Consider the following 13,164-nt stretch of genomic DNA (forward strand, 5'->3'; position numbering starts at 1 on the left):
TCCAAAGATTGTAATTTATAGCTGCATCTCAACACACACACACATGAAGCAACACACCTGTTTGTTCAACAGAACACCTGTATTAAGCAAATTCAAAAGTTGGGTAGAGCAAACGAGTTTGTTTCTGTTGCATCAGTTGGAAGGCATTTTTAGAATACAGTTTCAGTTACTGAACAGGCTACAGAGGTATCTTTCTTGAAGCTTATCTCATGAGCATGATGTCTTATAGGCAATTTCTACATTTTTTTCATGTTCTCTGTAAGAGAATGCAAATAAAGGGAATGGCAAAGCATTAGTCATCTGCACTAAGCTACCTACAGAACTGCAATTGACTTGTGTGTATGTGTATAGGAGGGCGGAGAACAGCACTTAGTGTATTCCTCCTGCTATATTTCATCTGCATTAGAGTGCATGATAAGACACTTGGGCTGGAAAGGGACAATTTTGAGCATGCAATTTCTCCAATTTTGTTAATCAGTTATCTGTATGTAAAGTGCTTTGTATTTAGGGGATTTTACCCAATAATTGCTACAAAGTGTTTTATAACTAAGCAATTCGTTTACAAAAAAATAAAATAAAATCAATTTGGTGTGCTAATCTGATGACTGGAAAGGCAGTGTATTTTTTTAAAAGTAAATTTAAAGTGCTATTAATATTTAACTTTAAAATGTATGAAAAAGCATTTTGAGCAAATGAAAAAAAAATTTTTTTAACAACCACAATGACAAAATGGCACTAATAGAAAAAGTAATCGTTTCATTGTATACTGTGTTGGTATTATTTTCATGAGAAATAGTAAATAAGTATATTGAATAAATAAATAATAATGAAGGTTTACAAAAGCAAGCACATAGTAATAAGCTCAATGACCCAATGTGTCACTGCAGTCATCAAATGGCATGTCTTTTTTCAAAAAGGAAAGAAAGATGAAAAAGCAGCCTTAAAGAAATCTAAACCTCTTGGAGATAGTGTTTCTTTTCCATTTCTAAAGTCTGAAAAGAGACCCAAGAACCCGGGGGGGGGGGCACAAGAGAATAACTGTTTGATTACAACATTATGTACATGCTTCATAAAAAGGGATTGAATAAAATCCTAGCTATTCCAAGGAATCTACCTAGTGTGGAAACAGCCAGACTCCCATCTCAAGAGAATTTTTTTTTTTTTGCAGGGATCCCCATCCAAATATTATTGTAGTAGTGTTATAGGCCTTATAAGGAAACAAAGGAACGTTGAGGGATAAAAACTCACACTTACCCAACTAACCTCAAGGAAATGAAACAGTAGAAAGGTGATGGAACGTTTTAAGTGCAGCGAAGGTAGCACAAAAGCACCTGTTTTCCTACGGAGCCCATTCTGCAGGAGCTGGGGGCACTGTCATGCAGTGGTTCCGCTCCTTCCTCCTGGGCCGTGTTCAGAAAGTGGTGGTGGGGGATGAGTGTTCAGACCCCTGGGCTCTCACTTGTGGGGTGCCTCAGGGTTCTGTCCTCTCCCCCATGCTTTTTAATATCTATATGCAGCCGCTGGGAGAGATCATCAGGGGGTTTGGGCTGGGTGTCCATCAGTATGCTGATGATACCCAGCTCTACCTCTCTTTTAAATCAGAACCAGTGAAGGCGGTGAAGGTCCTGTGTGAGTGCTTGGAGGCGGTTGGAGGATGGATGGCGGCTAACAGATTGAGATTGAATCCTGACAAGACAGAAGTACTGTTTGTGGGTGTGGAGGACTCTCTGGTCCTGAATGGGGTAACTGTGCCCCTGAAAGACCAGGTGCGCAGCCTGGGAGTCATTTTAGACTCACAGCTGTCCATGGAGGCACAGGTCAACTCCGTGTCCAGGGCAGCTGTTTATCAGCTCCATCTGGTACGCAGGCTGAGTCCCTACCTGCCCACTGACTGTCTCTCCAGAGTGGTGCATGCTCTAGTTATCTCTCGCTTGGACTACTGCAATGCGCTCTACGTGGGGCTACCTTTGAAGGTGACCCGGAAACTACAACTAATCCAGAATGCGGCAGCTAGACTGGTGACTGGGAGCGGCCGCCGAGATCACATAACACCGGTCCTAAAAGACCTACATTGGCTCCCAGTACGTTTCCGAGCACAATTCAAAGTGTTGGTGTTGACCTTTAAAGCCCTAAATGGCCTCGGTCCGGTATACCTGAAGGAGCGTCTCCACCCCCATCGTTCTGCCCGGACACTGAGGTCCAGCTCCGAGGGCCTTTTGGCGGTTCCCTCATTACGAGAAGCCAAGTTACAGGGAACCAGGCAGAGGGCCTTCTCGGTAGTGGCACCCACCCTGTGGAATGCCCTCCCACTAGAGGTCAAAGAGAACAATTACCAGACCTTTAGAAGGCATCTCAAGGCAGCCCTGTTTAGGGAAGCTTTTAATGTTTGATGGATTTTTGTATTTTAGAATTTCTGTTTTTTTGGAAGCCGCCCAGAGTGGCTGGGGGAACCCGGCCAGATGGGCGGGGTATAAATAATAAATTATTATTATTATTATTATTATTTGTAGCTGAGGTAAGTTCTACAAGCATCACACTCTGCTCTGACATTAGGACCAGAGACAGGGGTGAGGCAAAATGGGAATCGCAGCATCTTGCTGCTCCCCTCTGCTAATCCCACTCTGTACCACTTCATGGGTGGGCCTGCTCTGGCCAGAGACATACTTATGCTGCAGCTAGAAGTCATGGCATGGAGGTGAACACAATTAAGTTTCCTCTGGGATGACTCCACATCTGGATCCACTGGCTGACATATTTGGAACAGAAAATTAATGACTTGGTGAGGGCTCAAAGACCTACTACTTCCTTCCCAACGAAGAGCTTTTATGCTATCAAGACTAAATGCTTTCCCCTCCGCAGTGACCACAGGTAGATACTTGCAAATTCCTTATCAAGCCCGCCTGTGTGCCTGTAATCAGGGAGTGCCAGATTCACTGGACCATATTCTTTTGGACTGCCCTTTGCACAGCAGACTCCGCAAACAGATGCTGATCAAGATATTGGATCTGCAACCCACAGCTCCAAGAGAAATCCAAATGAGGTTTCTCCTAGCGGATAGGGACAAGGATGTGACTGCCCCAGTGGCTTCCTTTTTAATCTCCATCTTACCTGAAGGGTTCTTAATGACTCATCCCTCTAGGGCAGGCATCCCCAAACTTGGCCCGCCAGATGTTTTGGGACTACAGTTCCCATCGTCCCTGACCACTGGTTCTGTTAGCTAGGGATGGTGGGAATTGTAGTCCCAAAACATCTGGAGGGCCAAGTTTGGGGATGCCTGCTCTAGGGAACAGACAGGGTGAAGCAGAACAATCAAGTACCTTGTGATTCTCGACAGCCTCACTCCTGTCCCTTTTAAATTTATCCTAGTGTTTTGAAATGTTTTAACTCGTAATGCCAATAAAGGCATTTGTATTTTATTGTATGGTTACCAAGTCACCATCCTGAGGGTCAAGGTGAGGAGTGTCACCTCCATCCACTTTGTATCACCCGAAACCTGATCACTATAGCTCTATATCATGGGGTTGTGCAGCAAGGTGTTCAGGTGAAGTGGTACAGTGTTGGAAAGTTTAACCTTGCTCACCATCTGGGTCTCTGAGAATTTACAACTGATGTTCTGCAAGATGAACAGCCCTTCATGAACCTAAGCATTGCAGTGTTGTAAATCAGTGGAGATCCACCAGGTCCAATCACCCACCCCTCTTTTTTCCATTGCTGTAGGATTTAATTTTTTCTCATGTTCCATTCCTATACAATGGCATTATATGTATGCAACCCTTCTCATTCATTCTTCCAAGTATGCAGAAACCCGTCTCCTGCCTGTTAGTTGGCACAGGGCCACCATGTTTGCTATTAAAATGACCTGGAAGTATCTTGTTTGTTTTTCAAGTTTTCCTTCCACTTGCAGTGTGGGGATTGAATTGATGGTTAAGATTCCCATGGACCTCCAAATCTCTTCTGTAGTGCATGTACACCATTTCTGCTACACTATAATTTGAATTGTGTTTTTTGAACTGGGAATGTACACAGGGGAATGTACCAAGGGGTCTTTTGCCTCTTTCAGCACCATGATTTTCTGAAGCTTCCCATCTACTTCTCAGAGAGTGGTTAACTCTGGTGACAGGATACTGAAGTACAGTAAAGTGATGGTCCATTTAATCAAGTATGAAAGTTTTGCAGACTTCTTACCAATAGCTTCAAAAGTATGATTAACTAAAAGTCTGGGTTGACTATCTGTAAACCCATGACTTCTGTAGTTACCTGTTTGCAGCACAAAGCATACACTCATTTGCATAAGTTTCTCCATCAGTCCCACAAACAGGATTAAAGTTCCTTGGGCATCCAGGTAGAGAATATAAGTCACATCTGGGCTGAGAATGAACAGATTTACAGTACTGATGTTTACTCAACTTGTATTTTTGAAATGTTTATTCAGAGTAGAATTTCTTCAAGTCTCAAAAATCCCAATTTTCATGAAGCAAGCCTACACACAGAATCAGTTTACACAGATAAAGTAGCATGATAACGTGTAGCTGTGAGGAGTAATAGGTATCATGAAAGTTGAGTTCGCAACTCCATCCACATATTGCATGAGTTCCATTCAATTCACATTTGACAACTTTGTAGGAATGCAATTATTGCAAACTTAACTCCACACCATGCATGCAGCCAAGGGTGGGGGGGGCAGAGGGCTATCTGACAAGGTGGTACCCATAACTGCAAGCTGAGCTTCGGTGTGGTTGAATTACTTTGTTTCTTATCTGCATCAGTTTTGTATGTGTTAATTCCCTTTGTTTTTTGAGCAGGGGACTGTACTGAAAAATTAGCAAGCGTGAAATGTAGAGGATAATTTACGTTCCTATCCGTGTTTTAGCCAAGGGATGTGAATTAGTTCCACTTAAGAATGCAGACTGAACAAAATCCACTGCACCTTTAAAAAAAAAATTATACATATATAAACAAAGGACTAGAACAACCTTCCTCAGCCTGCTGCCCTCCAGATGTTCCAGACGATAACATCCATCAGCTGATGGGAGTTGTCCAAAAATCATCTGGAGGGCAGCAGGTTGGGGTAGACGACACAAGAAGATGGGGGTGGTGGGACACCAATGGGAGTTCTTTAAATAATGTGTTCTTCTCGTTACTCCCCCCCTCCCCCACTATCCTTAAACTTACCTCGGAGAGGCTTTCCCCAGAAGGAGACATCAACAGGATTCCTGAGGGAAAAGAGCAGCCACAGGTTATGAGAGCAGCACGCCATTCCTACACCTGCTATGAACACACCTCCCTCCTCCTTCTCCCCTTCCCCAGATCCTGTTGCCAACTGATCCAGAAAACTGATCCAACCCCCCACATTCTGGATCCACCACCCCCATTTGCAAGAAAGGACACGAGCCGAAGCGAGCGTCCCCATTTGCTCGCATGCGCCGCAGCCAGTGCCGGATTTACATATAAGCTAAACAAGCTATCTTGGGGGGCCCAAAAAAATTTAAAGGGAAAAAACCTGGATGTACATTTCCAAAATATAAGATAAAAAAACAAATAAAATAAAATGTACATACAGCAACAGTGTTTTGTGTTGTGTAGGCTTCTATGATGTAAGTTATGGGCCCCGCCTACTAGCCTGTTCCCTAAAATATCACTGGTTTGCTCCTTTCTATATATAGGGTGCCTACATTCTGCATGGGCTAGCTGTAACAATTACCTTGATAAAATACATATTTTGTTATGTGAATATGCCTTTAGATACCTATTAGGTCCATAAATTACCATATAGCCTATATTCAATACAAAAAAGAGCGATGATTTGTTGTTGACAAAGGACAGCTGGACATATAAAGGGCCCCATTACCTTTAATTGCTTAGGGCCTCATCAAACCTAAATCCGGCCCTGCCCTGTTGCCAACTGATCCAGAAAAATGATCCAACCCCCCAACCCTACATCCACCACCACCCCATTCGCAAGAAGGGACACGAGCCGAGCGCCGCAGCCCGACCTTTCCCAGAAGGAGCAGAGGAGCAGGAGCTGCGTGAACAAGGTGGCAACCCAACCCCCCCCCCGGTTACTGTGGCAACGCGGCCTCCCTCCTCCCCCCTACCCCGCCCCCGGTACCTCAAGGGTGTGTGTTTGTGGGGTGAAGGATGGAAGGAGGAGGAAGGGGACAGAGGGAGAGGGACGCTCGCGGAGAGGGTACCTGCCACGAACCACAGCAGCAGTAGCACCGGCGGCTGGAAGCCCGACCGTCGCATCCCGACGGCGGACCGGAGGGACCACGGAGCTCCTCCTGAAGGGCTCCGGCTATAGCGCCCGCGAGACAGAGGGGAGGCCCCGCCCTCCGCCACGCCACGCCCCCCTCGCCTCGCGCCCCTCCGCTCGCTCGAGCAACCGACTGCCCTGCCCACGTGACCTCCCGTGCGCTGAGGCGGCCAGTTGGCAAAAGGGCCGTGAGGGGAGAGTGAGGCGGCGGCGGCGGCGGCGTTGCTGCTGCTGGACTGTGGTGATTCTCTCCCGGCTTTTTTTTTAAATGAAGAAAATATTTCAGTTAAACAAGATCAAGGGGAAATAATAATGAAGTAAAAGGTGCATTGAAAAAAAAACCACAACACCCCCCACTATAATTATATACATACTTGTCTAAAACAAATGTTTATAAATGAAAATATTATTCTAACAGGCATACATTTATTTATAACCTATATATATATATATGCTTTTCCAATATGCCTACACACAACCTATAAGCTACCCGTTCCTATGTTTCAAGAGTTGTCACGACTTCTACTCATTGAATAAAGGTGACTATATAGATTTATCTTCCCAGTGGATCAGTATCAGCCATATTTATCAAAAACTACAGGATACAATACGTTTGGATTGTGGCTTTGAACACAAGCAGCTGGGAGCGCACCGGAGCTGGAATAAACTCTAAAAAAATTTTTTTTATATAAATTTCCTATTGTAGAACACCTCAATGCGGTTTAATGCGTACACAGCCTTACATAACAGAATCCATGGCAGTAACAGAAGGTGTTCAGAAACCCATGTTAGGGAAACAAAATAAAAAATTAAAAAATTCCTTCCAGTAGCACCTTAGAGACCAACTAAGTTTCTCATTGGTATGAGCTTTCATGTGCATGCACACTTCTTCAGATACACTGAAACAGTAGGGCTGGGTATGTTATTTCTGGAAGAGACTGAGAGGAGATAAGATAGCCATCTTCAAATATCCCAAGGGCTGTCACATGGAAGATGGAGCTAGGTTGTCGTCTCCTGGTCTGGACTGTGGGACTGGACTGGAACCAATGGATTCGAGTTACAAGTTACATCAGGAGGAACTTTCTGACAGTAAGAAGTGTTCAACAGTGGAATGGTTGCTCTCTTGGAGGTGGTGGACTCTTCTTCCTTGGAGGTTTGCTGCGGAGGTTGGATGGCCATCTGTCATGGATGCTCTAGTTGAGATTCCTGCACTGCAGCGGGCTGGACTAGATGACCCTTGGATCCCTTTCCAACGCTACAATTCTATGATTCTATCGATAGGCCAACTGGCTCCGTTAACTTCCAAGCACCAATTGGGTAAGTCCACACAAAACTGTGAAGCATTCGAGGGAAGAATAACACCAGAGGGGAATCCCATCTCAGCTATTTGACAGCTGTAGCTATCTATGGCTGGGAAATGGGAACACATTTTTCACCAGACTAAAAGGGTCCTCAATATTGGCTCTGGTCACCTGCTTGCTTCCACGTGAGCCAATATACCGTAGGCAAAGAGCATATTGGTCTCAGCGGAGTTTCCATCTGAAAATTAGATCCTGTAACCGCCATGCAAAGTAGTTTGCCTCAACTGACACTATTTCGGGCTTTATTGGGGCATGGGAATTACTTGTGTAGCAGTACTTATTTGGAACTGAATAGAAAGGAGTTCGGTGGAACAAGGGACAGTGCTAAGCTGATGCCGATGTAGCTCTTGTTCACAGAAACCAATCAGATTGCTAGCGCATGTGCAGTTTTGCTGTGTTGAAAATTGCACTGGACTGAAGGGGCAAGTTCCTTACTATATAAATCCTGAAAAAGCTGTTAGGAATGTGTATGAATTGAGCCTCGGGTGTGCCCGTTGTTATCTCCTCCCTATCTGAGAATTTATTCAGATACAGCTTTATTAAAATATATACAAACTATATTACAAAATATATTAAAAGAGCATCGAAGAACTGGTTGATTTAATTATGGCACATGCTTATTGGTACAAGTACTTCCAGCAGAAAATGAACTTACTTGGAATTTCCAGAGTCCTGAGAATCTTACAGTCTGTGTCCATGTAAGATTTGTTTCTTATTTAAACACATTGTCTGCAGAAAAAAAGAGATAGAAATGCTATTCCTGATAAGTCTGATATACCCTGTAGCTTTACATCACTAGCTAGAAAGTTAGCTTGTATTGCGTTCCAGCTCTTATCTATGTGCTAAAATGGTCCAGGATGCTAATTGTCCACCTTCCAATAAGCCATTCATCACGGAGTCCAACAAAGCCTCTTTGTAAAAAGTCATCAGGGAATGCCTTGCAGATATTTTAGTTCTTTGGGCCTTTAATCTCAGCAAACTTAGACTTCCAGTCCTACATAAAGGCAGTTTTGTTTCTGTTTAAACAAAGAATCCAAATCATTTATCAAATGCCACCCAGAATGGCTGGGGCAACCCAGTCAGATGTTTTGGGCGGGGTACAAATATGATGATGATAATGATAATGATAACAACAATAACAGCAGCAACAGCAACGACAGTTAAGGGATTTACTGTGATGTGAGCTTTCATAAGCTAGAGTCCTGTTCATCAGGTGCACGAAGTATTATCCTGGCTGGCATATATGAAATGTTTTTTAAACAGCTTGACCAAATGACCAGGGAATTCAAAAAGTAGCTACTGTCTGCAACAATTCTATGTAAAGCTTGAGGGCCAAACTACATGCCAGGATAAATATGCTTCATAAAGAGTGAATTTAAATGGACCACTTTTATCTTGAAGAAAATACAACCCCGAGGCTCCAGTCTATATGGGGTTCCCTATGTGAGCTGGGATACCACACCATTTTCTGCTGAAAATTCCCTCAAGTCAGCTCTTTTTGATCCCAAATCTCTTTGATCCTAAAGGGGCTTATTTGCAGTAACTGGCACAGGAGTGGGGGTGGGAATAGGAGCTGTTTTTTTGGCAAAAAGTGACAAATAGGGTCTGTATGGCCTGTTTAAGCACATTTTTACAAAGTCACGTTTATCTTAAATAACAATTTGACCCTAAGATATGCAAAGTTACTATTCACAACTACTGTATAGCATTTGGCACTGTGGAGTGATACAGGATACCATTGTCTCCATCTTTGCCTAAAGAAGGGGAATAGGCTTCCTGACAAGTTCTACTTCAGCAATTTCATGTTGAAATTTCTCCTTGAAAATTCCTTTGTTGAAGAATAGCAACTTTCAGGGCAGCAGCAAAGTGTCCAAGGAGACTGAAATGTTCTTGCCCTAGTTTCTGAATGTTGCAATTTCTGGTTTTTATTCTGTATTCTTTTGTGCACCTGTTTCTTCTGCATGGAGTGCAGAGCAAGCATTGCTGGAATATATCACGTTTCAATACATATATCACATTGGAAGATGAACATTTGAATGAGCCCTGTGTTCGCATCATAACATGTTGTTCCACCCCAATGAGTGAAAAGCATAAGCTTCACTGTCAAACATATATCTTACTCTAGGCATGGTGAGGCAGACCAACAATGCTTTAACAGTACCCCAAAATGTGTTACCTGATCATGACATTTTGGGATACAGTTAAAGCACAGTTGATTACCTATTGTTTTTTGCTTCAAACACCCAAACATTTTTTGATAATGTTGGCCACTAGAGGGCACATCAGTGTTAAAAATAAATGCTGGTGTATGAGAATGATATTCTATCCTGGAACAACCTGGATGAAGCAAAGGAACAGGCTGTTGTTGTTGTTGTTGTTGTTGTTGTTGTTGTTGTTGTTGTTGTTGTTAAAAGAAAGGAGACATGCAGCTTGCATCACTCTGGCCAGACGATTTTGCAAGGGATCCTTTAGATACAGTGCTGCTTTCCCTAGATTATTCAGTCAGGGAATTCCCAAACGAGAAATATCATTCTCTTAGCGGCAGGCTCAGTAACTCCCAGACTAGATACCGGAGCATATTAGTGTTGTACTGTGAAAGAACTGCTAGTGTGGAGCAAGGAATGAATTAATGGGACAAAATTAAAGTCCCCATCGCAGGACTGGCCCAAAACATTTTGCTGTCTGTGGTAATGAACAGGATGGTGCCCTCCAATTCCACATACAGTACAGACCGACAACTGAATTTTTCATCAGCATTGGTGATAGAAAGGTGAGCTTCCTGAGGGCAGCAGGCAAGGCTAGTGAGGGCAGTCCAGGCCACATGGCCCACACAGCTCTGTCCAGGGACACCTCAGTGCCACCTCCAACCCCCCAGCACCTGCTGCCAGCGGTGGCTGCCTCACTCTGCCTAATGGTAGAGTCGGCCCTGTTCCCATGAACCTCCCACAGAGGAAACTGCTGTCTGATGAGACCACATGATTTCCAGCCGTGCCAACTTGAATAAAATATGGGGGGGGGGAGAGGAAGGTAAGCCCTGCCCACATATTTGATCACATGGCATGGGATGCACACACCATTTGAATGTCAATGGCCATCAACTTTGGCCCCCTCAAATATTTTATTCGGGGCCCCGAAGGGACCTTGGCCCCTAGGAGTTGGCTCCTATGTTTCTACTGCTAGACTTGCCTCAGTCCAATAATTTCTGTTGGGGGTGGGCCGATCAGCCACCTAACCTTTTTTTAAAAAATGGCCTAAGAATGTGGTGTGGTATCTGAAAAAGAAACATTTTACCATCCTTGATAAACAAAGAGAATATACTCAGTTCATCTTTAAAATAACATACTCTCCAACATTTCCCTGATGAAAATAGGGACGTCTTATTAAATAATAATAACAACAACCACAATTTTACTATTTATATCCCACCCATCTGGGTACTGGGTTGCCCCAGCCACTCTAGGCAGGTTCCAATATATTTAAAAGAACATAATAAAACATTAAATATTTTTTTAAAAAAACTTCACTCTCCAGGGCTGCCTTCAGATGGATTGGGGATTGGATAACTCCATACCCTTTGATATTTCTCTGATGAAAATATGCACGTCCTAAGGAAAAGTGAGGGATTCTGGCTTCGAATCTGAAATGGATGGCTTCTGTAAATCCCAGATTGTCCCTAGAAAATAGGGACACTTGGAGGGTCTGAAATAAACATTTAAAAAATTGCTCATTTCCTGTCATGGGCTGGTCATCAAACTCAACCAAACCTACCTCACATGAATGCTGGGAAGATATGACATGGCTGCGAAAGGAGACTTAATGTTTATATCTTAGGTATTAAAAGGATGCTTCTTTGTAATAAAGGGACATGTTTTCCTCACCTCGCACACCACACAAATTAGTACAGTTCCAAGGCTTCAACCAATCTTTGCATGTTTCAGATGCATAAGTCCTGTGTGTTCAATTAAGCTCAGGTTAGCATGCACAGCCCATTGATTCCTACAAAGAGATAGAAAGTGTTTGCTTCTCAGGATACCAAATTAATCCCTGCAGCACCTGACACTGGCTTGTGCAGGGGAACATCCTAGTTGATGGCCCCTTTGGTGTATTTGTATATACAGTACTGTACTTATTTAGGGCAATAGCTAATCAGCTTTGCAAAGCCCATCAGACATAGGATATACACTGTCCTCTTTCCTCCCACAGCACTGGCCGTGAGTCACATTATCCAGTTGAATTGGAATAAGTTAGAGAGCAGTATCTTATTCACTGCAGACACCCATTTCCCCCTCTTACTGACACTTAATTTATCTCATTATTAATCTGCAGAGCCTCCTAGGCATGAGAGAGAGAGAAAAACACAGCGGCTCTTTTTCTGAAATTTCTCATTCCCAGCTGACCGCTTTCAGTGCTGACTTTGGTCTTCTGTGAGACATTAAAAATAGAAATGCATAAAGAGATTTAAGCATGCTTTAACAGCATGAATGAATACCAGGGTCTGACTTCAGCACAGGGGAGATGGGTTTCAAGGAGAGAGCAACAATGAAACAAAACCACCCTGCATAGGATGTATGGTTAACTTTAGCAAGCAAAACCAACATCATATAGGCAGGTACCATTGCATTTCAAACTGGGTGATTCTGGGTCTCTGTTCTGGTGCTGCTGGTTGTGAGCAGCAGCTGTACCATGTAGGAAAAACACCTTCCTAAGTTCTAGCATAGCTCCCCACCCTGCAGAGAGCCTAGGGCAACCAGATGAAAAAGAGGGCACAACTCTGACATAATGAACAGTTGTGCCGTAATGCAACACACACCTGCTAAAATTTCCTATGGACAGCTACTAAAGCTGCAAAATTATTTTGCCTCTGTACACACTATTGGCTCCTACAGTCATGGCCCATGACTGTATATTATATATAAACAATTTCAGGCCAGGCTTGGGCCATTGCTTGAACAGTGATTCATGCGGCATTATGTGCCACCTTTTGCTAGACCAGGGTGCTAGACTTGGGTCTCCAGCTGTTTTTGGACTACAATTCACATCATTCCTGACCACTGGTCCTGCTAGCTAGGGATGATGGGAGTTGTAGTCCAAAAACAGCTGGAGACCCAAGCTTTGGAAACCCTGAGCTAGACTTTGGTTCCAGCCTATAGTTCCCTTTGCTTTCACTTTTGATGGATTACCTGGCACCTGATCCTCTTGAGTGCCTCTTTTCCTCTGTAGTGACATTTAAAGAACACTCAAGACACATTTAAAACACATAATGCTGCCCAAATTGGGAACTGTCGTTTCACCCTTGCAGAGCTACAGTTTAAAGCGCCCTTAACAAACTACAGGTCCCAGGGTTATTCAGGAGAAGCCACACACTTTAAATGTGTGTTGAATGGTGTGTCTCTGCCCTTAGTTCCAGATCCTGCCTCAATGAACTCTACCTAGGAGTTTCACATTGTTAATGTACCATGCAGTTGTGCCCTAAGTCCCTTGGACATTCTGCTGCCTTAGTCAAATGAACCAAATATTAGCCCCTTTGTATTTAGAAAACGGGCTAGTTTT

The 13,164-nt window shown here is 43.6% G+C and overlaps 1 protein-coding gene across 1 annotated transcript; it reads right to left on the reverse strand.

Moving 5' to 3' along the window:
• On the reverse strand, positions 1-6,290 carry SPINK2 (serine peptidase inhibitor Kazal type 2). Its single transcript, XM_035097183.2, has 4 exons — positions 6,192-6,290; positions 5,173-5,213; positions 4,258-4,367; positions 1-256 (listed from the first exon to the last, which is right to left on the reverse strand). Exons 1-4 carry the CDS (start codon positions 6,244-6,246, stop codon positions 208-210), a joined length of 255 nt encoding a protein of 84 aa, XP_034953074.1. The 5' UTR covers positions 6,247-6,290; the 3' UTR covers positions 1-207.
• Positions 6,291-13,164: the final 6,874 nt, after the last annotated feature.

The sequence above is a fragment of the Zootoca vivipara genome, chromosome 16, assembly GCF_963506605.1.
Source record: "Zootoca vivipara chromosome 16, rZooViv1.1, whole genome shotgun sequence".
NCBI classification, from domain to species: domain Eukaryota; kingdom Metazoa; phylum Chordata; class Lepidosauria; order Squamata; family Lacertidae; genus Zootoca; species Zootoca vivipara.